We start from the raw sequence: 27678 nt of genomic DNA, 5'->3' as shown, positions 1-27678 counted from the left end.
CTCCAAGGTGTACATTTCCTTTTACAAAAAAGAAAAATATAAAAAATAAAAAGAAAAAAGAATTAAAGAAAAATACAACATATTCAAAAAAGAATATGCCCAAAATGACTAAACTACCCCTACAACTATTACAAGAAATAAGTATATATATTATATATATATGTAGGTAGGTACACATGGACATATATATGAAATATATGTGCATGTATCTTCCTATATATATAAAATATATATATCATTACATAGATTTGATATTACAAGTTAACACCCCCCTCAAACTTAGGGCATGATGACCGAAAGTTTGCCAAGAAGGAAGTTGAACCGCGGAAAATACAGTGCTTTGGTGAAGAAATCTGCCAACTGATATTCTGAAGTGACATATGGAAGTTCTATGATTCCTTTCAGATAGGCTTCCCGAACATAATGACAGTCCATCTCAATGTGTTTAGTCCTCTCGTGAAACGTATGATTTTTGGCAATATATATTGCACTTTTATTATCACAGCATAGCTTGGTGGACCCTTCTATTGTGATCCCCATGTCTTCTAGTAGATGATGAATACATACAATTTCCATAGTAGTAGTTGCCATAACACGATATTCAGTTTTAGTTGAGGATAAAAACATTTTTTCCATGAGATCAATGAGTCTCTTAAGAACACGCAAAAACCAGTTATGGAGTGATGATTATTTGGGTCACCTCCCCAGTCAGAGTCAGTATAAGCAATTAACTTTAATTCAGAAGAAAAGGACAAGAATACTCCCTTATTTATTGTGCCCTTTATGTATCTTACGACCGCAAGATGACACTCATGTGGACTGATGTTGGTGCATGTTGAAACTGACTTGCAGTATGAACTGCATGAGAAATATCTGGTCTAGTAATACTCAGATACATTAATGATCCCACAAGCTGTTTGTAAGGAGTGAGATCGAAGAGAGGAATACCATCATCAATCTTCATTTTGGCTCCGAATATAGCAGGAGTTTCACAAACCTTATTATCTGTAATACCTGACTTGTCAATAATCTCAGAAGCAAACTTAGTTTGAGATAAAAAATACCCTCTATGAGAGTATGCTACTTCAATACCAAAAAAATAAGTTAAAAATCCCAAATTAGACATTTCAAATCTATCTTTCAAAATAGTTTTTATGCTTTTAACCCTCTTAGAATCACTTCCGGTTATAAGCATATCATCCACGTATAAGAGCAGAATGACAATCCCTGCATTGGTTTTTCTAATAAATAAGGCAGTGCTCGTGAAACAGGATGAAAAACCATTTTCTAACATTACAGAGTTAAACCTATCATACCAAGCCTTGGGGGCTTGTTTTAAACCATAAAGTGTTTTGCGAAGGCGAAACACTTTCCCTTTGGGAGTCTCCATTCCTAGTGAAGCATCCATGTATACCTCTTCATTTAGATCACCATTTAGGAAGACATTTTTAACATCCATTTGATAGATGTTTCATTTATTGATTGAGACAATGGTGATGAGACATCGGACAGTGACCATTCGGGCCACATGGGCAAAAGTTTCTTCATAGTCAATCCTGTATTCTTGACTATAACCCTTTGCTACCAATCAAGCCTTATATCTCTCAAGATGTCAGTTTTTACCTTAAATACCCATCTATATTCTATTGCTTTCTTACCCTTAGAGAAATCTTGAAACTCCCAAGTCTTTGCCCTGTTGAGAGCTGAAAGCTCACATTCCATTGCTTTTAGTCATTCATCATTCTTTTTGGCTTCTTCGAAGTTTCTGGGTTCTATATAGGAATGAATGACACTAAGGCAGACTCTATGTTTAGGAGTAAAGGAGTCATATAAAGTGAACCTAAAAGGTATCTTTCTACTTCTATCAGTCCTTCGTAGGTTTTCATCATTGGTTGAGTTGAAACTACTAGGTTCACCGTATTTTTCAATTGCACTCCTAAAATTGGTTCTATCTCTATGGGTATATGTTATGGGATCTCTTAATGCTCCTTCATTACTATGTTGGGAGATAGGAGGATGGGAAGAATCATCTTCTTTATCATTGACTTCATTATGAATGAGATCATCATCACTATCATCATCATGAGCTTACATTTTAAACAAAAAAGAGTAATCCATGTTTTCTTTTAAGGGTTCACTCCTTTCAAAACCATTGACATTTCTAGTAACATATAGCTTATCATTCTTAACATCATAGCAATGAAATCCTTTTTGAGTTTCGGAATATCCAAGAAAGGCACAGGCAATGGCTTTAGGTGAAAGCTTGTCGTTCTTGTCAGCAAGAGCGAAGCATTTACAACAAAAAATTTTCAACCGACTATAATCGGGTTTTTTGGTGTATAATTTTTCAAAAGGCGAGATATTGTTCAAGTTTTTTGAAGGTAGCCGATTTATCAGATAGACAAATGTTAGAGCCGCTTCAGCCCAAAAACCTTTTGGGATATTTTGAGAAACAAGTAATGTTCGAGTTGTCTCTATATGTCTATGCTTCCTTTCGGCTAATCTATTTTGTTGAGGGGTTTTCAGACAAGACCGTTGGTGAAGAATACTATAACTTTCAAGATAATTTTTGAATTCACTTGAAAGATATTCTCCACAAGAGTCGGTTCTAAAAATTTTTAGATTCCCATTAAATTGATTTTTAATCATCATATGATAGGTTTTAAAAACCGAAAAGACTTCATATTTGTGTTTAAGAAAATAAATCCAACAATATCTCGTGTAGTCGTCAACAAAAATGACATAATATGCGAAGCCTCCTTTAGATAGGACGGGTGCCGGTCCCCATACGTCCAAATGAACAATTTCAGAAGGTCTTGTTGTAAACATAGATCTTTGACAAAAAGGTAATTTTTTCATTTTCCCAAGTATACAGTCGTTACAAGTGAAATCACTTTTACATAGACTTTTAGCAAAAGTTAAATGAGAAATTTTTACACTGTTTGGGTGTCCAAGTCTCTTGTGCCATACATTAATATCCTTTTGTTGGACAACATTACAAAACATTTTTTTTTGAAATTTGGAGGGAATCGACATAGTATAGATCGCCCTTCCTAGAGCCTTCCCCAATAAATCTTCCAGACCGACGATCCTGTATCCAACATTTGTTAGATAAAAACTTTATATCACACCCATGATCCGAGAATTGAAAAACGGAAAACAAATTTAAGTTTAATTTGGGTATAAATCTAATTTTTGGAACGAAGAACCCATGTTTTTCAAAATTTTCTATTCATTTTACTTCAAGAGATGTTCCATCCGCGGTTGAAACAAAGGAAGGAGAGAAATTTTTTGAATATTCAGAAAAAATTAAAACTTGGGGTCACGTGAAAAGAAGCACCGAAATCTAAAAGCCAAGAGGTCTTACTGGGAGGAGAGGAGTTGAGTTTGACATGGCGGCTCCGAAAATAGCCCCTTTTAGAAGAAGTTAGTTGCCACATCTAGTAACTTTTTCCACTTTGGGCAAATAGGCTTAATGTGCCCCGGTTCCTTACAAAATGGCATAAAAGCTTGCTATAATCCCTCTTTCCTCAACCATTTGAGTTTTGATTCTTGAAGTGAGGAGGCTTGTAGGTCCTTAAGTTACTCCCCGGTCTTGATACGACATTAACACCTTCATTTTCTTCATTATTGGAAGGTGTAGCTAGAACACTTGGGTTGTTTTTGCTTATACCCATACGAGTTTCTTCCCCACTTAGCTTAGTAATTACGTCTTCAAGAGAGGGGGAAGTGAAGACGGATAAAAGAGAAGACCAGATTTGTTCGAATTTTGGCCTAAGCCCATTCAAAAAATTGAAAAATCTATCTTCTTCCAATTGTTTATGATTAAGCTCTATGACTTTTCCACTCCACTTAGGTTCGAGCATAGCAAGCTCGTCACAAATAGAAGAGAGTTCGACAAAATACTCCCTTATAATAATCTCTCCTTGATGAAGAGTAAGAACGCTCTTTTGGAGGTAATACTTATGGGACAAGTCCCTAGAGGTGTACATCTTCTCAAGGTACTCCCACGCTTGAGAAGCCTTTTTAAACTTGATAATATTGGCGTTAATTCTTGTTTCTACGAATGAGAAAATTCATGAGAGGATTTTAAAATCTTTCATCTCCCATTCTTTATGCTTTTTGGTATAGTCTTCAAGGGCCTTTACTCTTTCTTCGCCTTCAAGGATTTTTATTTCTTCTTTCTCCATCAAGGTTATCTTTGGCTCTGGTTCGGGAATCAAGCCTTGAACATAGCTCCAAAGCCATTTTTCTTTAATATGAGCCTCCATGTTTCCTGCTTAAACATAATAGTTGGACACATTGAGTTTGAAACTGAGAGAGAAATGAGTTTTTTTCACCCAGTAGAGAGGAAAGATGAAGAAAAAAAATACGTACCACAAAGGATTTTTAGATCTTTTTTGATAGAAGAATCTTCTAAAATATTGGATGAACAAGAGAATCCACTCCAATCTTCAAAAATTCGAGAGCACGCTTTTTGAAGCACCGAAAAAGGTAGAATCCACGATCTTTCTTTCTCCAACCTTGCTCTGATACCATGTGAAAGTATCTTCAATAAGATACTATGATCAAGACCTTAATATTCTTGATAGAAACACGCGCACTCATGCACTATAAGAACTCTTAGAACACTTGTGCACAAAAGCACTGTTAAAATGTATCTCTCTTTATGTAAATATTTACATATATAAAGAGAGATACATATACATATATATATCACGTATATATGTATCTATCTTTATATATATATATATATATGTAAATATGTATGTTTCATATACATATATATATCACGTATATATGTATATGTATCTAACTTTATATATATATGTAAATATGTATGTTTCTTTTCTTTTCTTGTAAAACCCACAAGGGTATTTTAGTCATTCACCTTTTGCGCATATTCATAATTATGAATATGCTGTAACTCTTTTTGCTTTTTCACTTTTATTCTTTTTCTTTTTTTTTCTTTTTCGTTTTTGTCCTTTTTTGTGTTGACTCAAAGTCAACTTGGAGGGCTCAACACTAGCTGTTGAGCCTCTCCAACGGTTAGAATTCTAACCGTTGGAGGGGCTCCAACAGCTAGTGGAGCCCCTCCAAGGCTTCCTTTCTCATTATAAATAAGGGGGTTCCCCCTTTGTAATTCTCACTTCTTGGAGCTTTTGTTCTCTAAGCTTCTCAATAAAATTCTTTATATTTTGTATGCCTTTGTGCATTTGAGTTTCTTTATTGTACCTTTGTGTACATTTGTTCTAAGTGTTCTTGTGCATTTGTGCACATTGGTGGTGTTGTGCTCATCGCACACTTTATCTCTTTTTTGAGATATTTTCACATGGTATCAGAGCTAGGCTTAAAGGAAAAGAAGATCGTGCTCTTTTTTCTCTTCGTTGGAATACCTCGTAAAGCGTGCCATTAAGTTGTGGTGGTTGAAGTGAAGACTCGGCTCTTCATTCTATATTTTGGAAGCTTCCTACATCAAGAAGGGACTCATTTCGCATTGTGGTACGCATTTATTTCTCTTTGTATCCTCTCTAATGGGCGAAAAGGATTCTCACTTCTCTCTTGGCTTCAAATTGAATGGAACGAATTATCATGTATGGGCCGGGAATATGAAGGCCCATATAAAAGGAAAGGGTCTTTGGGGATATGTTCAAAGAACTATTCCCGAACCCGTACCAAAAATTACTACCCTTGACAAAGAAGAGATAAAGGTTCTTGAGGGAGAAGAAAGAGAAAAGGCTTTTGAAGATTACAATAAGAAGCATGAAGAATGGGAAATGAAAAACTACAAAATACTCTCATGGTTCTTCTCTTCGGTTGAGACCAAAATTAATGCCAATATTCTAAAGTTCAAAAAGGCATGTCAAGTATGGGAATATCTTGAAAGAATGTATACTTCAAGAGATTTGTCCCATAAATACTATCTCCAAAAGAAGGTCTTAACCCTCCAACAAGGAGAAATGTCCGTTAGAGAGTATTTCGCCGAGTTATCCACTATTTGGGATGAGCTTGCCCTCCAAGAACCTAAATGGAGTGGTGAGGCTATTGAATTGAGAGCCAAACAATTAGAAGATCATTTCTTTAATTTTTTAAATGGGCTTAGACCTGAGTTTGAACAAACTAGATCCTCTCTCTTGTCTTCTTTCTCTTCCCCTCCGTTGGAAGATGTGCTTACCAAATTAAGTGGAGAAGAAACTAGATTGGGAATGAATAAAACCAATCTAAGTGTGTTGGCCGTCCCCTCTAAAGATGAGGATGAGGGTGCTTATGCCGTCTCAAGACCGGGGAATAATGTTAAAATCTATAAACCCCCTCATTTTAACAAAAATCAAGGAGGAAGAGAAAATGGTGGGCATTATGGAAGGAGAGATTATAGTAAGATCATATACCATTTTTGCAAAGAACCGGGTCACATTAAACCGGTATGCTCTAAATGGAAGAAGATGGTGGCTATGTCTACTACTTTCCAATCAACCAAGGAGGAAGGTCCTTCTACTTCCAATCATGCTACTTTGGCTCTCAATCAAATCATGGAAGCTCTTCAACCACTCCTCAAGGGATCCGTTTCCGGAGCCGCCATGACCTTCTCTCCTCCCGGTAAGACTCTTTGGCTCTTAGACTCGGGTGCATCCTTTCATATGACTCCAAATGTTTTTTCACTTTCTAAATACTCAAAAAATTTGTCACCCTCTTTTGTCTCCACCGCGGATGGGGCTTCTCTTGAAATAAAAGGAATTGGTGATTTTGAAAGACAAAGTTTTTTTATTCCAAAAGTTAGATTTATACCAAAACTAAATTTAAATTTGCTTTTCGTCTCTCAACTATCGGATCATGGGTGTGATATCAAATTCTCATCAAATAAATGTTGGATACAGGATCGCCGGTCCGGGAAGTTGATTGGGGAAGGCTTTAGGAAGAGAGATCTTTATCTCATGGAGTTTCTTCAAATTCCAAAAACCTCTTTTTGTAATGTTGCCCAACATAAGGATATAAATGTTTGGCATAAACGCCTTGGGCATCCAAATATTGTCAAGCTTTCGTATTTACATTTTGCTAAAACCTTATGTAAAGACAATTTCAATTGTAATGATTGCATTCTTGGTAAAATGAGAAGCTTACCTTTTGGACAAAGAACTATGTTTTCATCTAAACCTTTCGAAATTGTGCATTCGGATGTATGGGGACCGGCACCCGTTGTGTCTAAGGGAGGTTTTTCTTATTATGTTATTTATGTGGATGATTTTTCAAGGTATAGTTGGATATACTTCCTCAAACATAAACATGAGGTTTTTTCTACTTTCAAGATCTTTCACATGTTAATACAAAATCAATTCAATAGTAAATTACAAATTTTTAGAACCGACTCCGGGGGAGAATATCTCTCAAATGATTTTAAAAGTTATATTGAAAATAATGGGATTGTTCATCAAAGGTCTTGTCCCAAAACTCCCCAACAAAATGGGTTGGCCGAACGTAAACATAGACACATAATTGAAACTACAAAAACTTTGCTAATTTCTCAAAAAATTCCAAAAAGATTTTGGGCCGAAGCGGCTCTTGCATCGGTTTATCTCATCAACCGACTTCCATCCAAAAACTTAAATCAAATATCTCCATATGAAATCTTGTATAAAAAAGAACCCGACTACAATAGGTTAAGAATTTTTGGTTGCAAATGTTTTGTTCTCACCGATAAGAATGATAAATTATCTCCCAAAGCTATTCATTGTGCTTTTTTGGATATTCGGAAACTCAAAAAGGGTTTAGGTGTTATGATATTAAAAATGATAAACTATATGTTTCAAGAAATGTAACCTTTTTAGAAAACATAAGTGGTTTTGAAGAACACAAAAATCATGAAGATAATACCGATTATTCTTTCTTGTTTGAACTTTTATCTAGAAATGAAGATTTTTTTAGCGATGATGAATTAAAAGAGAATGAGGATATAAGTGAAAGTATTCCTCAAATCATTCATGATGAAGAAGAAATGATAAATGAACCCATTACCTATACTCATAGAGATAAAGGCACTTTTAGAAGTGCAATAGAGAAATATAGTGATCTTAGTGAATCTTCTAACAACTCTCGAAGAACTGAAAGATCTAGGAAAAATCCTTCTAGATTTATATCCTATGAGTCTTTTTCTCCAAAACATAGGGCATGCCTTAGTGCCATTCACTCATATCAAGAACCTAGAAATTTTAAAGAAGCTAAGGAAATGATTGAATGGAGGGATGCCATGGACAACGAACTTAGAGCCCTCAACAAAGCCAAAACGTGGGTTTTTCGATGTCTTCCAGAAGAAAAGAAAACAATAGGATGTAGATGGGTTTTTAAAGTCAAAACCAAGAGTGATGGCACTCTCGAAAGATATAAAGCCCGTCTTGTCGCAAAAGGATATAGTCAAGAATACGACATCGATTACGAAGAAACCTTTGGTCCTGTTGCACGAATGGTTACTGTAAGGTGTTTGATTACCATTGCATCTATTAAAAAATGGAATATTTACCAAATGGATGTTAAAAATGCATTTTTAAATGGGGATCTTAATGAAGAAGTCTACATGGATGCTCCTCCTAGTATGAATGTACCAAAGGGGAAAGTCCTTCGTTTGCAAAAGGCGCTTTATGGTTTAAAACAAGCCCCTAAGGCTTGGTATGATCGATTTAATGATGTAATGGTTCAAAATGGTTTTTCCTCATGCTACACTGACACTGCTCTGTTTGTCAAAAAGTCTGATGCAAGAATTGTGATTTTACTGTTGTATGTTGATGATATGTTGATAACAGGTAGTGACATAAAGGGCATCAGAAACATTAAAACCACTTTAAAAGAAAGGTTTGAAATGTCAGACCTGGGGTATCTGACTTACTTTCTTGGTATCGAGGTAGCCTACTCTCATAGAGGCTATTTTTTGTCTCAAACTAAACTTGCCTGTGAGATTCTTGACAGATCAGGTATTACTGACGATAAAATCTGTGAGACCCCTGAAGTTGTGGAATAAAAAATGAAGATCGATGATGGGAAACCTTTGGAGGATCATACCCCCTACCGGCAACTTGTGGGATCTCTAATGTATCTTAGCATCACAAGGCCGGACATCTCTTATGCCGTGCATACTGCAAGCCAATTTCAGCATGCTCCTACATCCGTTCATATGAGTGTCGTTCTCCGAGTTGTCAGATACTTAAAGGGAACTTTAAACAAGGGAGTTTTCCTTTCCTCTTCTTCTGAGTTGAATTTAATTGCATATACTGACTCTGATTGGGGAGGTGACCCAAATAACCGTCACTCCACTACAAGCTTTTGCATTTTCTTAGGTGAATCCCTGATCTCATGGAGATGTAAGAAACAACAGAAGGTGTCTCTATCATCCACCGAAGCAGAATATCGAGCCATGGCGTCTACAACTATGGAGATTGTCTGGATTCATCAGTTGTTGCAAGACATGGGGATTCCAATTCAAGAACCCACAAAGTTGTGTTGTGATAATAAGAGTGCAATCTATATTGCTAAGAATCACACGTTTCATGAGCGGACAAAGCATATTGAGATGGACTGCCATTATGTCCGAGAGACATATCTACAAAAAGTCATCGACCTTCCCTATGTAACGTCAGAATATCAGTTGGCAGATTTCTTCACCAAGGCGCTTTGCTCTCCAAGATTCAACTTTCTCCTTAGCAAACTTTCGGTCATTGTGCCCTAAGTTTGAGGGAGGGTGTTAAAATGTATCTCTTTATGTAAATATTTACATATATATATAAAGAGAGATACATATACATATATATATCACGTATATATGTATATGTATCTATCTTTATATATATATATGTAAATATGTATGTTTCATATACATATATATATCACGTATATATGTATATGTATCTATCTTTATATATATATATGTAAATATGTATGTTTCTTTTCTTTTCTTGTAAAACCCGCAAGGGTATTTTAGTCATTCACCTTTTGCGCATATTCATAATTATGAATATGCTGTAACTCTTTTTGCTTTTTTACTTTTATTCTTTTTCTTTTTTTTCTTTTTCGTTTTTGTCCTTTTTTGTGTTGACTCAAAGTCAACTTGGAGGGCTCAACACTAGCTGTTGAGCCTCTCCAACGGTTAGAATTCTAACCGTTGGAGGGGCTCCAACAGCTAGTGGAGCCCCTCCAAGGCTTCCTTTCTCATTATAAATAAGGGGGTTCCCCCTTTGTAATTCTCACTTCTTGGAGCTTTTGTTCTCCAAGCTTCTCAATAAAATTCTTTATATTTTTTATGCCTTTGTGCATTTGAGTTTCTTTATTGTACCTTTGTGTACATTTGTTCTAAGTGTTCTTATGCATTTGTGCTCATTGCACACTTTATCTCTTTTTTGAGATATTTTCACAACCCACTAAATCTCACAAATGCTCAAAAGAATAAGAAAGCCTTATTAATCACTTGGGCTTTGACCCAAAGCCATAGAAAATACAATAGGGGAATGCCCCTTTTTATAGAGGAAGTGGATGCCTTGGAGGGGCTCCACTTCTAGTCGTTGGAGCCTCTCCAATGGTCACAAATGTGACCGTTGGAAGGGGCCCAACGACTAGATGGTGGGCCCCTCCAAGGTGTACACTTCCTTTTACAAAAAGGAAAAATACAAAAAAAGAAAAGAAAAAAGAATTAAAGAAAAATACAACATATTTGAAAAAGAATATGCTTAAAATAACTAAACTACCCCTATGACTATTACAAGAAATAAGTATATATATATATAGGTAGGTAGGTACATGTACATATATACGAAATATATATGTGCATCTATCTTCCTTTATATATAATATATATATATATATATATCATTACATAGATTTGATATTACAATTTAACAGTGGTGGGAATGGGAACGGGACCCCCTTCCCTTAAAAATAAAAATAAAATTCAATCATCCCCCTGTTTTTTAAAAAAATTCATTTTACCCGCCATTGTTTTTAAAAAAATTCACTTTACCCCTTATAAAAAAATACAAACATCCCATTGAAATATTTTTAAATATTTTAAATAAAACAAACATCCCCCCACCCCATATATATATATATATATATATATATATATATATATATATATATATATATAAAGAGAGAGAGTGGTGCTTAATGATACATGCTTAATGGGTTTTTCCGCTCTTTCGGTTTTTTTTTTTCGCAGTTCTGACCCCATAAATGCGTTGGGCATGGTTGATTTACGAGGAATCCACACCTGGATCATATGAAAAAAAATGATATTTGGAGCCTAAAAAATTTACAAAGATTTTGGACCGTTGATTTTTCGAACCTTATAAAAACCCACTCATGTGTTGGAATCGAACACTTCAAGAGCTGATCCTTATAAAATCAAGTACATAGATCAATGTCAGAATTTAAAAATAAAACGAAAAAACCCATTAAGCACGTATCATTAAGCACCTACCCTGCACTCTCTCTCTCTCTCTCTCTCTCTCTCTATATATATATATATATATATATATATATATATATATATATATATATATATATATATATATATATATATATATATATATATATATATATATATATATATATATATATAGCCGTGTCCCCGTACCCACATTTTTTGAACTTGCTGTGTCGTACCCCTCCGTACCCGCGCACGTACCCATACCCATGTGACAGTTTTTTTTATCCCATATTTTACCTGACTAAAGAGTTGCAGCCTTACGTAGTTATTACTATGACTACTACCAATACAAATGAAACCAGGTTTGGTACTGGTTTCATTCATACATGGAACTGGTTTCAATATTGACAAGGACTAGTTTCTTATGAACTTAGAAATGACGTCTCGTGTGTTTTAGAAGCGAGTTCCTGTTTTTCTGGAACGGGTTTCGTACCAGTATCAGATACTGGTATGCCTGAAATGGCGTACGCAAGGCAAACTGGTGTTTCTATGCAACTATTGTAAAAAGTGTATTATAATAAAGAAATACATTTGTAAAAGATACACCATTTTGAAAATTTAAAAAATTAAGAAAAAGAGAATATAAAAATATCAAATCCTAATTGATTACAAAGAAAAACAAAATGAACACATAAAAGGTAAAAATAAACACACCAATTATGGGATAAGTAGGTTGAGAAGATAGGTCACAAACAATAAATGAGATGTGATATCAACAAAATTAGCATAAAAAGTGTTCTATCTCAAGTATGGCCCACCCTTTTTTATTTAGGATTGTGTGTGATGCCATATGAGGGCTTCAGACTATGGTAAACCCCATCATACAGTACAATATGATGTGATTTTTATGGCATTGAAGGTAATGTCTACAAGATATTAGGACCTTGGTTGCCATACTTGTGACTTCATTCAGGTAAATCTGAACGAGGCTCTAATTGTTCAGTTCTTTATTCTTTGCCCGATTTTCAAATTTTTTTGTAAAACCTGAACATATAACTCGCTGACTATGTCAACCGACTCCATTTTGGCTTCCATTCTGCATCCCCTTGTATACTAGTTATATTGAAAATGTTACCCTGTATCCACAGAAGTATCCATGTGACAGCTGTGGAATTTGCACGGTTCCAGTTCAAGATATTTTTGCTCATCCAGATCAAGGATTGACACTCATTTTTGTTTTCAAATGATTTTTTTCAGTTACTCCAACAGATGAGATTGATGCAATCCTAGATATCGCTCAAGAGAGGAAGAGGGAAAGGAACGATCTATAGTTGATTTGAAGGAACCCTAGCCTCCTCAACTACTTGCATGACCCAAAAAAAGCTCATCATTAATTCTGAAACTTATTACAATAGGTATTATTGACTTAACTGTAACCCTAACTTTGATGTTGTGCAACCCTAATGCATATTGACGGACCACTCAACTCAAGCCATTCCAAACTAATTTACCCGACCAAACCAAAACAAAATTGGATCTAATTACAAATAAAAGATCCATACTCATAGCCAAGACCCAAGCCAAACTCCAAAACCTAAATTAATGCCAAACATCTATTCTGGACATGTGATATCATTCCATCATGCTTCCACAGGCCTTTGTCCTGAATGTGTGTCTAACCGTGATCCACTGGTTTTGATTTGCCAGCTTGTGCTTCTTCCAATCTATCTCAACCCATGGTTTAATTATTTTAATACATCTTTCAATGGATGCATAATTGCTATAGGATATCATGAGGGCTTAGCAAAGGTGGGGACCCTTCTCTATAGACTAAGAATGCCAAGTATATGGATCCTATCTTTTGATGGTTGATATGAAAGAATTGTGAATGGATCCTATCTTTTGATGGTTGATATGGACATTCAAGCATCAATTCTTTCATATCAACCATCAAAAGATAGAATTGCCTAGGCACCTAGGTTGGGGGAGGGACACCAAGATTAGTATTTTGTATTTGTTTTTATACTATTTAAAACATTATAATCATGTTTCGTTTGAGTATTTTTGAAATATTTAAGTTTTCTTTTCTTTTTTTTATGTTTTATGTGTTTATTTTAAATAATTTTATTCTTTTGTGTGCCTCTAGGTGATGCAGCTCAACAAATATTTGTTTAGATGAAATCAAATGTTAAAAATGTAATTGTGTTTTAATTGTTTGGATTCATTCATGATTTTTTTAGTTTAGCTTCATAAACTTTTGAATATGTATTTTATATTATTTTTAAGATTTTATCGTAATTGTTTAATTGTTTTTTTCCTTTTTATGGTCCCGACTAATCCTGCCTAAGCACTGGCTAGGCTTTTAAGGGGCTGGCACCTAGGCTCTGATTAACATTTTTGGCTACTTAGCACACAAGGAGCATTTATGAAATAAAAAATTTGATCAATATAAAAAGTGATTCTAGGACAGGTGAAAATAAAGCTGGAAAGACCTGGTAATGCCATATTAGACACAAAGGTTTGGAAGTAATTCATCTTTGTCAGTAACGAAGTAGTGATGCTGGCAGAAGGGATCTCATGGCTAACTCCTAAGATTACTCTTTGTAGTAAAGACACAATATAGCTTCTATTTTTCAGTTTCAAGAAAAATGTTGCGTATGTAATTCTTGTGGTTACTTTGTTGATTCTTAAGGAAAATTCATGAACTAACTTGTACAATGTAATACCATTTATTTACTTCGTAAGAATGTGATGCAATGGCATGTCTTTCTCAATAAGACAGAATCATGGAACAAGTTTTGTGTTTGAAGTGGTTGTATTTGGTTTTTACCTCTTCTGTTGAAATCATTACATGCTTTTGTAATTATGTTGTTTGACAGTTTGAGAGTTGGCTTATTTTTCTCTCAAGGTAATTATGATTTGTATCCAATTTTGCTCTTTAAGTGGTCTTCAGTTCCTCAAGTCTCATTGCTATTGGTTTACTAAGGATTATTATCGTGAATACTTTGTGCAGGATGGGAGTTCAACTCTATGTTTTTTGCTGCATTGCCAAAAGTTTATTGAACTTGTCAGAGTATGTTCCTGCACCATACTTTATTTTAAAATACATTAAGAGAAAAGGAGAAATTGTATCAGTACCAACAAATGAGAGTTTTTCTAATAATGTCTTGACTTGATTGAGTGGTAACCGTATATTTTATTCTTGGTGGTTTCAGCTACCTGAGCATGATATATTTGTTTGGTACCTTGTTTCCAGTGACATCAAAATGTTACATTATATTTGTTCATTGAACTTTCCGACTGCTGAAACTTATGCAATGCACTGATCATAAAACTGCTACCGAGCATTCGATGTAGCTGGTAGGGTATTATATTTTTTCTTCTGTATGCATGCTTCTTAGGATGAGAATGATTTGCCTTTTGTATGTATGCACAGGTTAGGCTGTTTAGGGTTTATTTGATCTAATTCTAATTTTGTTTCTTTTTGCCATTATTTTGCGAATTTTGAATTTCTCATGAATTTAACATTTTGTTGTGATTTTATACTTGTCACTATGCTCTTGGTTCAAAAAATCTACACAAAAAAAAATTATTTTGGTTGGTAACTTGGTAGTTGCACCTTTTATTGGATAGTGATCCATGGTGTCAGTTATCTGGTAATTGCTGTGCTCATCTACGATGCAAGACAGTTTGAAGGTTGAGGGTTGTACATAATTCTGTAAATGTTTTTGAGTGCTTTTCTAATTTATAATGCTGTTTTATGAGGAAACTGCATTTCTAGTAGTTTGAGTTTTGTTTTCCTTTTTTTATATCTGAAACATTGCGATGCTTCGGTTATCCCATAAAAGCGTGATGCCCCTGCTTTCATGAAATGGATCAATACTACATGAAAGTGCTTCTTCCTCTTTCCTTGTTCTTAATAGTGGAGAACCTGGTCTACTGACACCATATAGCTTTCTTATGATTAAGATGAGTGGATTGTATGAGTATTGCTGCCTATTAAGTTGTTCTTGGCCATATATTTGGTGTCTTAACACTAGAGTGAAATGTATGCCACTGGATTGAGGCAGTTAATTGTGTACTCATTGTTTAACAGAAATATGATGCAAACAGCTCTAAGCTTTATTGATGCAATTATGGAATTACTATCAGCTTTACTATATTTTTTCAGTTGCTGTTGTATATCCATCAGGCTAATATACCATCATTTCCATAGGTCAGTAATCTGGAAGCTGCTGTGACATATGCTCAGGTGGAACTGGCTCGATTTTTGGGTGTTGAACCATTAGAAGGCCTACTTCAGGTACTTCTTTTCATTAAATTTGTCTTGTTATTCACTTTGATATTTGGACCATGTGTGAATAAGCATTAGATGATTTTTGAAAAGAATACAGATTACCTACTTGCTATGTCACAGGGACTCGGCCAACTGGGTGCTGCACCCGCATCGACGCGACGCGGGTGCGGCACCCGGTGTGGTCAACCTGACCCTGGGTGCGTTGACCGCACCCAGGGTCATTTATATCCAACTTTTGGACTATATATATATATATATATATATATATATATATATATATATATATATATATATATATATATATATATATATATATATATATATATATATATATATATATATATTGCCGCACCCAAGTTTTTTGAAAGTACCGCACCCCCACACCCGCACCCGCACCCGCACCCACACCCATGTGACATAGCCTGCTTGCAAGCCTTTAAGATGCTTCCCTTTGTCAAATCGTGAGAAGGTTGACGGTGTATTAAAGATGATCATGCTGTTAAAACTTTTTCTTAATTCTCCATACGATGTTAAAGATTCGTCCTGTCTTTGTTTTTAGAAGGGATTTTGCGTTCAAACATAATTTTTCTTAGCCCATACAAAAATAATTTATTGAATAGACAAAGAGTGAATTATCATGGAAAACCCTTGAAGAAATCCTCTCTCTATATAAAGTATGTGTAGATTCTAATTTTCCAACCATATTAAGGCTATAAGATCCAGTGCAACTTTCAATCTATCAAGAGTTAATTGAATTCAATGATACAGAACAGACTAGGATTAATTGATCATTGAAGCATAGCGAGTTGGTATTGCTGCAAGCAATGGCAAGTCTTGGTCAATCTACATGCTCAGTGAAACTTGCGACGGAGCTGTTCTCTGAAGATTAGAACCTTGCTGACCTAGGCAGGAACCAAATTGGTCAGTCATGACTTGGAAACAAGATGAGCCACTCATTGCTTAGCTCATGTTTGGCTCCTAAAGAATTAATTTGATTAAATAAAATAGGCTTAGTAAGAACATGAACAATGAATGTTGTGCTTTGCCAGGTTTGACATATATAGGCTTGTTAACCAGCAATAAATATATTTTATCGTAAAACACAGTTGGTTGAAGTGTTTGGCTTGCAAGCAATAAGTTTAGAGTTCAAATCCTATTGCTTACAGCTTCGGAACAATGTATTTATTTTATAAATGATCAAGTTTGAGCTTTGGTCAATAGGTCTAGAAGTCAATTCTATTATTTCAATTTTGAAATGCATTTTTTGTAACTCTAAGACTTGCCATGAGCTTGAGCTTGGATGGCTCACCACAAGAATGAGCCAAAGATTGAACACTCTGTTAAGTTTGTATGGCTCGTTTATAAGTCATGACTCTCTTCTAGTCCATTCAAGTGATCAAAACAATTATCAAATCCTAACCGTCTAGTCCATTCGAGTGATCAAACCAATTATCAAATCTTAACCGTCTAGCAAAGCAAGGGTAATACAAGCTGCAAGTCTGAATCAAAGTGCTTAAATGTCAACTAAAATGGCATATCCAAGGCCAAGTGGGTCCATATATATAGCACCACAACTCATCCACTGATTCTTCAATTGCTTGGCAGGACTGCAGTGCCTTGCTGGCCTACGTGGAACCGTCAAAGTCATCTGTTGGTTATCTTCTAGATACGGCCCAGAGGGAAGTGGTGGCTGACGCAGTAAATGCCACAGTTCTATCATTGAACCCTAACTTGAAAGACCCACAAGGCTGCTTGCACTCTATCCTTGAGAAATTGCTTAGGCAGTTAACTGCTGCTTGCCTGGAAAGGAGGGCCTTGGATGGAGGGCAAGGGGAAGTTTTCTATCTGTACAGAGTATTGCATAGTGGCAAGGGATGCTTTTAACAGCAATCTGAGGGTCTTGCCCTTGATAGTAACAGAAGATCCCACCCTGTTTATCTAGTCACTTATGCCATAATCTTGACACTTGAGTTGAGAACGAATGATAATAATCATAATTCTTTTTCTTCTTGTAGTTTTCATTCATTTGAGGACTTCATTTGTTCAGGGGCTACTAAAATATTGAAATCTTAGGTCATGTTTGTTTTGGAAGCAGATCAGGTCATGCTGAACATGAGCGTTTTGCTCATGCCGACATCGTGGCCATCCACGTGGCATTCATCCAAAATGCAAACAGACCGCCACGATGTTGGCATGAGCAAAAACGCTCATGTTCAGTATGACCTGATCTGCTTCCGTTTGTTTTGGCCACAGGTGGAGATGAACAATCACATCTGAGCAAAGCGTTATTATTGTGACTAACTTTCACAAGATTAAAGTCCAAAACAGTCACAGCTGGCAATCACAATGACTTGTATTTTTATCATGATTCACTAACCTTGAACCTTGAGAAACTATTGTGATTTATAATTATAAAATCTTGAAAATTCCAAGAATCACGGGGCATTGCAAACATGCCCTTAAGAGCCATAAACAAAACCAAAGCGAGCAAGATATTCTCCTCGCTGCGTGTTTGGTACAAAGGTTTGGTGGCGTGCCATGCTCATGGCTGCAATTTTCAATTTGGATATATATAGTTTCTATGTGCTTCCTCCTCTTTTAGGGGGTTGTTTGTTACACCCTCTCTCAAGGGAAGCCACTTTCCCTTGATGCCCTCTTGTTTTACATTTTTCATAAAGATGTCTGTTCCACTTCTTTATTGCACGTTTGGACCTGAGAAAAATTCTCATTAAGAGAAAATTGTGCCTACAAGAAGTCTTGATATGATATATTTTTTGAAATGAAAAAATTTTACTTGTTCGTGTGCATGAGAAAAACTCCCCTGCAGTAGTGGATCCCTTGAGAAGTCGTGCCTTCTTCCCGTCCGGCATGCCGAGAGGTTTCCTCCATTTTCTCTCGCCCCCAATAGGGCCCTTTCAACCTCCCCTCTCCTTCCTCCCATCAATCCCCCTGATATCAAACCAGACCTCTGATGGTGATCAGAATATGGTTATAACTGCCACAAGAATGGTTATACCTGCCACAAGAATTTGTGGACTCTCTCTGGATAACCCAAATGAGATCTCAATAAGTCGTGAACTCTCTCTCGATAACCTAAATAAAACTTCAAGTATTCGGCCCAAATCAGAACACTTATAAGTCCATTGAATTCTTGTTCATTATTTCTTATAAAAAAATAATAATCCGATATTATCATTTTTGGTAGTTCTACCAAAAATGATAATTGATGCTTATCTTTGCATTTGGTTATCTAAAGTTTTCGGTTGTTTTAAATTGTGTACAAATGTACATATGAGATTATAAATAAAATACTCGACCTCGCGGTGAATAGAGAGCAAAATCTCGAGTTTATTATTCTTTTAGTTATTCTTTCATGGTATTAGAGCTATATTGCTTCAACGAGTTTGCAATGACTTCCTCATCGTCTATTTCCTCTTCTATGACCCATTGGAATGCTATTGCCAACCTTGTCTCAATAAAACTAAATCGGGATAACTATTTGTTATGTAAATTGTACCTCGAATTGATCATGATTAGGCAAGATCTTTTCAAGTTTGTCGACGGCTCCTCTCTTCAACCAGATTTTTTCATTATCGTGATAGATGGTGGTAAGATAGAGAATCCAAATTATTTTATTTGGATTCACTCCGATCAATTGCATCAAAGCCATTGTATCTGAAATTGTTCTTGGTCAAATTATAAGAACAAAAATAGCCTATGAAGCATGACTTGTTCTAGAAAAATCATACGGGTCTCAATATTCTTTGAGACTCATGATTTTAAAGAAAGACCAGACGTTTATTAAGAAAGAAAGTATGGATATGTTGTCTTATCTTGATTGCATAAAGTTCTTAGCCAACTCACTTGCAGCAACCAATCACCCTGTAGAAGATGAAGAACTAGTTTAAATTATTTTGAACGGTCTTCCTCTCGAATATGAAAGCTTCGTGACCTCTTTCACCACAAATTCAATGTCATATACCTTTACAGATCTATATGATCTGCTTTTTAATCAGGAAAACATGTGCTTCTAACTCATGCCAAGCTTTCTGAAACATCAGAACCTCAGCAAACTGCCTTCAGGAGTCAAGGCCACAATTTTAATCGAGGTTGTGGTAGGGGATAAGGAAAAAATTCTCTCCCAACATTACTAATGGTAACCTTGCATACCGACCTCAAGGTGGTTGTGGGGCAGTTATTTGTCAATATTGCGAAAAATGCGGACACACTGCTAAAACATGCTAGGATATCCCTAAAGCTTTCTCTGCCATGTCTCTTCAGTAATCTACTAGTGACTATTGGTATCCTAACACTGACGTTATGAATCATCTTACCATGGATGACCAAAAGTTATCTAAAAAATCACTATATCATGGAGGTGAACAAGTCATGGTGGGTAATGGTAATATGCTTCCTATCTCCCACACTGGTAATCTTATTCTGAATTCTCAGGGCTCTGCCTTTGACTTAAAGAATGTTCTTCATGTTCCTACTATTACGAAGAACCTTTTATCTATGAACAAATTTATTGAAAATAATGATTGTATTTTTTAATTCACTCCATTTGAATTCCTTGTCAAGGACCGTTAGACATGCAAGATTTGTCTATGGGGACCAAAATCCAGCGAAAGACTCTACCCAATTAAATCATATGCCTATATGCAAATAAGAAGAATGTTTGACACAAATATCTTGGGCATGCAAATAAGAAGAGTGTTTCTTAAACTCTAGTTATGTTATTTCTGTTAATAAAAATAACAAAATAAGGGTGTGTGAAAGTTGTCTTGTTGGTAAAGCTCACAAGCTTTCTTTTGGAGACTCCTTTTCCTCTATGACATCTTCACTTGAACTTCTCCTATGCCGATGTTTGGGGGTCGTTCCAATCTTCTCACGTGAAGGATTTTGCTTTTATCTTCTTATTGTGGATGATTTTCTCATTTTTCATGACTCTTTTCATTGCATACTAAGTCTCAAACTGCAACTCCCTATCCAAACTTTTTAATATGATAATGGAGGTGAATTTACTGGTCGTGAATTTGCAACTTTTTTTACAAGACCATGGAATACTTCATCGATTTTTATGCCCACATACTCCGAAATAAAATGGGCTCATTGAGCACAAACATTGACATGTCATTGAAACTGGGCTCAATCTGCTTCACACTTCCTCTTTGCCATATTCTTTTTAGGTAGATGCTTTTCGTATTGCAGTTTGCATCATTAATCATTTTCCAACCCTAGTCCTTAATTCACAAGTCTTCCTACGAGCTTATTTTTTACAAACTGACTGACTATCATCATCTACATGTCTTTAGTGCCTGCTGCTATCCACTTTTAACACCCTATCATACCTTTAAATTTCAACCTAAGACTACTACTTATATCTTTCTTGGCCATGCATCTCACCATAAGAGATATCTTTGCTTTGACTTGTCCTACAACCGTACCTATATTTTTCATCATGTTTATTTTAACGAATCTATTCCTGGAACCATCTCTCCATCTGCTTATACTTCCTCACCTCACCCAATCCTTCTGAATGGGGCCTCTCTCTAGTCGTCGTCCTACCCCTTCCTGATCCCACTCAATTGCCTCCTTCCAACCCACCTAATACTCCACTTCTCCTGCTTTGCCCGCACCTTCCATAAGTCCCATCCCCATTGTTGGCCCAACAGACTCCTTTTCACCACCCTCCTCTTCCTTCGTTCTTCCTGATTCCATCATACATTGTCTATTTGATCATACCCACCCCATGATCACTCACTCTATGACCAACTCTCTTAAACCCAGTGTGTTCACCACTACTGGCTATCCTCTCTCCCTTGCTTGTTTTAGCTCTGTTTTACTTACACCCAAACATACGCTATTCAAACAAGCTAATGCAGACCCTAAGTGGCGCACAACCATGCAAGATGAGTTTAATGCTCTCTAACTTAATAACACTTGGCACATCGTTCCTCCTCTTTCTCACGACAATATCATTGGCTCCAAATGGGTATTTTGGATTAAACGACATGCTGATGGCTCCGTCGCTCGCTACAAAGCTTGCCTCGTTGCTAAAGGCTTTCACCAAGAAGAAGGCATTAATTTTTTTGAGACTTTTAGTCCAATTGTGAAATCTACTACCATCTGCATGGTTCTTGTTCTTGCGGTTTCATCTAGATGGCCGATACATCAATTGGATTTTAATAATGCCTTTCTAAATGGTCTCCTTTCTGAAGATGTTTATATGGTACAACTTCTAGGTTTTGAAGACCGTTTTCATCCTAATCATGTATACATGCTGGATTGAGCCTTGTATGGCCTCAAACAAGCCTTGCATGCATGGTACCAACGTTTTAGCTCTTATCTTCAGTCCCGTAGATTTTATATATCTCTTTCTGATGCATCATTATTTATTTTTTGGGATCACGACTTGGTTATCTATCTACTAGTTTATGTTGATGATATTATCATCACAGGCAGCTCCAAACTTGCCATCAAGCAGTTGATTCAGCATCTCAGTCTTGCCTTTTTTATTAAAGATCTTGGGTGCCTAAACTAGTTTTTGGGTATTGAAGTGCATTATGCCTCTTTAGGTCTTTTCTGATGTCAGTACACTTACACACTCAATTTACTTCATTGTGCATCTATGGCTGATGCAAAGTCATTTTTCACTCCTCTGAGCTCCACCACTCGACTCTCTAAGGATGATGCTCCTTTTCATGACTACTTTATATCAGAGCATTGTGGGCGGTCTTCAATACTTCACCATCACAAGGCCTAACATAGTCTTTGCAGTCAACAAGGTTTGTCAGTTCATGCATCAACCCACAGTTACCCACTTCTCTACCGTCAAACACATCATTCACTATCTTAAGAACACCATTCAGCATGGACTATTTTTCTCATGGTCTTTCTCTGATGCTGATTGGGTTGGTAACCTTGATGATCACAAGTTTACAAGTGGCTTTGTCTTCTTTCTGGGATCAACGGACCATAGCTCGATCCAGCACTTAAACCGAGTACAAGTCTCTCGCCTGCGCTGCGTATGATCTTCTTTGGCTCAAGTCACTTCTAACTTAAGTTGGCTTTGTTCCCTCTTTGCCACCTACTCTTTAGTGTGACAATATTGGTGTTCTATCTCTCGCAGCCAATCCATTTTTTCAAGCATGAACCAAACACGTTGAAATTGATTTTTATTTTGTCTAGAACCATATGCAAAAAGGTTATCTTCAAGTTAAATTCATTGCCTCCTCTGACCAGCTGGCTGATGGGCTCACTAAGCCTCTTTTATTTTTGCGGTTTATTTTTATTCATGACAAGCTCAACGTCATTGACCCCACGTTGAGCTCATAGGGGCATGATAAGAATACAGTTATACTTGCCACAAGAATTGGTGGACTCTCTTTGGATAACCTAAATGAGATCTCAAGAAGTCATGAACTCTCTCTGGATAACCCAAATGAAACTTGGGGTATTCGGCCCAAATCAGAACACTTATGAGTCTACCGAATTCTTGTTCATTCAAGTTTTATAGGATTATAAATAAAATACTCGACCTCTCGATGAATAAAAAGCAAAATCTCGAGTTTATTATTCTGTTAGCTATTCTTTCAGATGGTGCCCTGAACTATAGATTTTGCAAGGATGAGGGATCTTGGGAATTCTATAATTGAATAAACACAATCTGATTGAAGGAGGCGAAGGGAGAGGAAGAGTTTGTCTGGGCCGATCGCACAACTTCAGAAGTGGCACCTCTCATTCTCATCTTCAAAATCGTCATTCGCCTCCTCCAGTGATTACCACTGCTTCCCCGAGAGCGACAGACCGGGAGCCACGATCAATAAAGAGATGGATGTGATCCCTCCCGTCCTAAGGCTAATGACGTTGCTTGAGTTGCCCATCGTCCTCATCTCCAAGAGTGACATTCCAGTAGGGTTCACGCATCTACTTTGTCCATCTCTATTTCCCTCTCTCATGAAGGTTTGATGATGATGATGGTGGTGGGTGGTGGTGGTGAGATGGGTGGTGGGGAGTGGACCCCACCATTTTCTCTTGGTAAAAAATATTAATATTTTTTATCAAAAGAAATTACTTTTTAGAAAAACTCTTAGAGAACAAATCTTTTGTTTGGAAGGGTTCACGAATTTTTCATTTAGTAACACTTTTTCTACAACTTTTCCCACTTCAAGAAAAACGCCCCTTCATGATAAAGCGCATGAAATAAATGGCTCTTTATAAACTATAATTTCTCCAATTTGTTCTCGGTAACGAATCCTTCGGCCGATTGCACTCTTAGCTCCACTACATGGTAGTTTGTTCTCGACAGATGAAAAAAAGGACAATTATTTCTTCCTCCTCTTTGGCGAATTGTAGTAGTAGCCATTTGCTGCTTGTCCACATTATTTATGGGCATCAGGGTTGACGCATGTATATTTGGGTCTGATCCATTTGAATTGGGTCCACTTTCCTAGTGGGGCTGAGCCTGGTGCAAGATTTATCATTGATAGCCGACTTGGGAAAGAGATCGGATCATGTTAGGGGCGCCCCTAATGACAGTGTCTGAATACCGTTCATCTCAAGTTGAAGGGCATGCAAACTACTTTGGGGTGTAATTGGGTTGGGTTTCTAAATCAGATTTAAAGGTTAGACCCAAACCCGACCCAATTTAATTCGGGTGAGGTCTAAGTTGCGTATAGCTGGAACTCATTTTGTTAATTAGATCTAAAAATTAGACCCAGACCTGATCTATTTTTATTAGGGACTGGATTGAAGTCTGAGTATGGTTGAAACATAGACTCATAGGGGTTAGCTGATTCGGGTATAATCAGTTTGGGTTTTTGCTCATGAAAATAAATTGGTTTTTATAGAAACAAATAAGACAACAAGATTGGAGGGTCAAAGGTTTTCTTCCTCAATATATTTTTTTCTATCAAAATCAAGGCAAAATAAAAAATTTTAAAAAAAAATCTATTATTTAAAAGTTAAAACAAATAAAAAATTTACCACAATTTCTCTGCCACTTATACTAGGATATAGCCGTTGTTTTGGCAACCCCAATCCTAGGAGAGTAAGATTATGTTTGGGAGCCTTACAATGAGATGAAAACACGATTTTTGAACGCCACTACTCCCAAACAGGAAGAGAGTAAAAGAACCACAAATTCAAGGCTCCGTTGCCCGCTAAATGCAACAACCATCGGGATTTGTATTTACTGTCTATTAAACACCAAAACCAACCTCTTTGAAATCAATTAAGCAACACCGACTCTGACTCTGACTCTCTTTTGTCACATGTTTCAGTATGCAAACGCCATGGTTTTCAGGATCCAAGCGCCACGCATCCACACCCTTTTTCTTAAACACATGTCTCATGTCAACTCTGCATGCCCTCCTTTTCCGGATTCAGCTCCAGTTCGACCATAAACCAGTGGCCCCACACTCTTTCAATTTTCACCCCTCTCTCTCTACCGAACCCTAGTGTGAACTGGTGGGATTTGGTTCAGGCTCATATAAAATTCAGATACAAACTTGACTTAAGATGATGATACCGAGTTCAGACCTCAGTCTACTCAAATTCATTATAAAATAATCATATTCGGATCACATGAAATAAACTTGAACCATACTCAGTAAAATAATATTTTTTTATCATTTTATATTAAAAACTTATGGATCTTAATCAAAACCCAAATTAAGCTCAAGTCTGATATGAAATTTCACAAATCATACTTAGCTCCATATTCGACCCAGACCCGAATCCGACCCATTGACACCCCTAACCCCCTCCCCACTCTACTAGTCTTTGTTTTCCCATATTTATCCCTCCACTCCCTCCTCTTTCTCACCCCCCACCACCATTGTCACCAACAATGGCGAAACGACCATCCTCACCACACTCGCACTCTCGATCTTCTTGCCTTCTGAGCGACTGCTCCGTCTTCACAGGCGGCGCCATGGCTGCCCTGCTCTTCGTCTGGGCCGCATGCAACATTCTCAACCCTCCGCTAATAACGTCCACCCCTTCTCCACCCCAACTCACCTATCTTCCTTCCCACTGGCGACCCTCCGAGTCCCCCGACCCAACCTTCTACGACGACCCCTCTCTGGACTACACTATCGGCGGCGCACCCATGAGGGACTGGGACCGGAAGCGGTCCGAGTGGGTGAGAGCCCACCCGTGGATACAACCAAAGAAGCACCTCCTGGTCACCGGGTCGCAGCCCTCCCCGTGCCGGAACCCCACCGGAGACCACCTCCTCCTGCGGTTCTTCAAGAACAAGGTCGATTACTGCCGCATCCACGGCTGCGATTTGTTCTACAACAACGTCCTCCTTCACCCCAAGATGCACACCTTCTGGGCCAAGCTCCCCGCCGTGAAGGCGGCGATGGTCGCCCACCCGGAGACCGAGTGGATCTGGTGGGTCGACTCCGACGCCGCGATCACGGACATGGATTTCGCGCTCCCGTTGGACGCTTACCGCGAGTACAACCTCATCGTGCACGGTTGGGACAACATGGTCTATGAGAACCGCAGCTGGGTCGCCCTCAACGCGGGGATTTTCCTCATTAGGAACTGTCAATGGTCTATGGAGTTCATGGAGGCTTGGGCGAGTATGGGTCCCCAGACACCCAATTACACCCAGTGGGGTCAGATTCAGACCGCGGTCCTCTCGGACCGCATGTTCCAGAACTCGGACGATCAATCCGGGCTGGTTTACCTCCTCTTGAAGGAGAAGGAGAAGTGGGGAGACAAAATCTTCCTGGAAAACAGCTTCTACTTCGAGGGGTACTGGATCGAAATCGTACCCAAGTTGGAGAATGTCAGCCTGAAGTACGACTCGATGGAGAGGTCGGATTCGCGTCTCAGGCGGCGGCACGCAGAGAGGACGACCGAGTTCTATGGGGGTCTGAGGGACACTCACCTGAGGGACGAGGGTTACCCCAAACAGAGCCTCCGGCGACCCTTCATAACCCACTTCACGGGTTGCCAGCCCTGCAGCGGTGACCACAACAAGATGTACTCCGGGGAGAATTGCTGGAAAGGGATGGTGAAGGCCCTCAACTTCGCCGATAATCAGGTCCTCAGGAACCTGGGGTTCTACCGGAGTGACTTTCTCGATACGGAGACTGTTTTTCCGGTGCCCTTTGATTTTCCGTCGACCACTGATACTGGTTCGGCCTAGTAACTTTTTTTTTCCTTCCCCATTTGGGGTTGAATTAAAAGACTAAGTTTTACTAAGTTGTGTCATCTTTGCCATCACTGTCAATGTATAGTAACAGTAGTATATACACTTTTGCAGTTAACAGTAATTAATAGTTTGTTGGTAATGAAGGACAAAGAACGAAGAGTTTAAAAATAATGACTTGATTTCAGAATTTGGGTGGATGGTCCTTTGGATTTTGCCGACATTGCTGCATGAATGTCGGACGCGCAGGTCTCGTGGAATGGTAAAGTTTATCTAATTTAAAAGTGGTGGGAGATTCCAAAGAAAAAAAAGAGGGTGGGCGAGTACTAAAAGCATGAAATTTGAGGGTAGGAGGATCAAAATCTAATCAATTTTCTTGTGGAATGTGGATTGCTCGTCAAGGCTTCAATTATTGGAGAAGATAGGCGTTCATAACAAGTGCAAACAATCACCTTTTCTTGTTAAAATGGAATTGGGATCAGGTGTTGGGCTCTTACAGTTGACAGGTTGTATTTTAAAGGGAACCAGATCGGGTCAGAGAGCTGCCTTGGATGCCATTCATCTCAAAATGAACTGCATCCAAACCACCACGAATGGTATGACCATCACTTGGATGGGTCCTACTTTTTTTGATGGTATCGGATTGACGGTATTGCTGTCAGAACTGCCTCTGGCCTGATTCAGTCTCATTTTTAAGATGGTGAGTGATCAGGCGCAGCACCATAATGACAGTGTACAATCACATTGCACCTGATCTTCCTTGGTTAAAATGGGTTCACAGTCAGTTAAAGCATTTTTTCCTTCTTG

At 37.6% G+C, this 27678-nt stretch overlaps 1 protein-coding gene and 1 long non-coding RNA gene across 2 annotated transcripts; both read left to right on the top strand.

Moving 5' to 3' along the window:
* The first annotated feature begins 14289 nt into the window (after positions 1-14289).
* On the top strand, positions 14290-17760 carry LOC149847549 (uncharacterized). The gene is made up of 3 exons (XR_016430389.1): positions 14290-14477; positions 15621-15707; positions 17307-17760. It is a non-coding gene; the product is annotated as an uncharacterized LOC149847549 (long non-coding RNA).
* Positions 17761-25545: 7785 nt separating this feature from the next.
* On the top strand, positions 25546-27003 carry LOC149847548 (putative glycosyltransferase 7). Its single transcript, XM_089998455.1, has one exon. The coding sequence runs from the start codon at positions 25555-25557 to the stop codon at positions 26866-26868; it is 1314 nt and encodes a 437-aa protein (XP_089854581.1). The 5' UTR covers positions 25546-25554; the 3' UTR covers positions 26869-27003.
* Positions 27004-27678: the final 675 nt, after the last annotated feature.

This window comes from Nuphar pumila, chromosome 2 (assembly GCF_984573655.1).
Source record: "Nuphar pumila chromosome 2, dmNupPumi1.hap1.1, whole genome shotgun sequence".
Classification (NCBI taxonomy): domain Eukaryota; kingdom Viridiplantae; phylum Streptophyta; class Magnoliopsida; order Nymphaeales; family Nymphaeaceae; genus Nuphar; species Nuphar pumila.
Note: the sequence above shows the minus strand (reverse complement) of the source record. Positions and strands in the feature narration are given on the sequence as shown.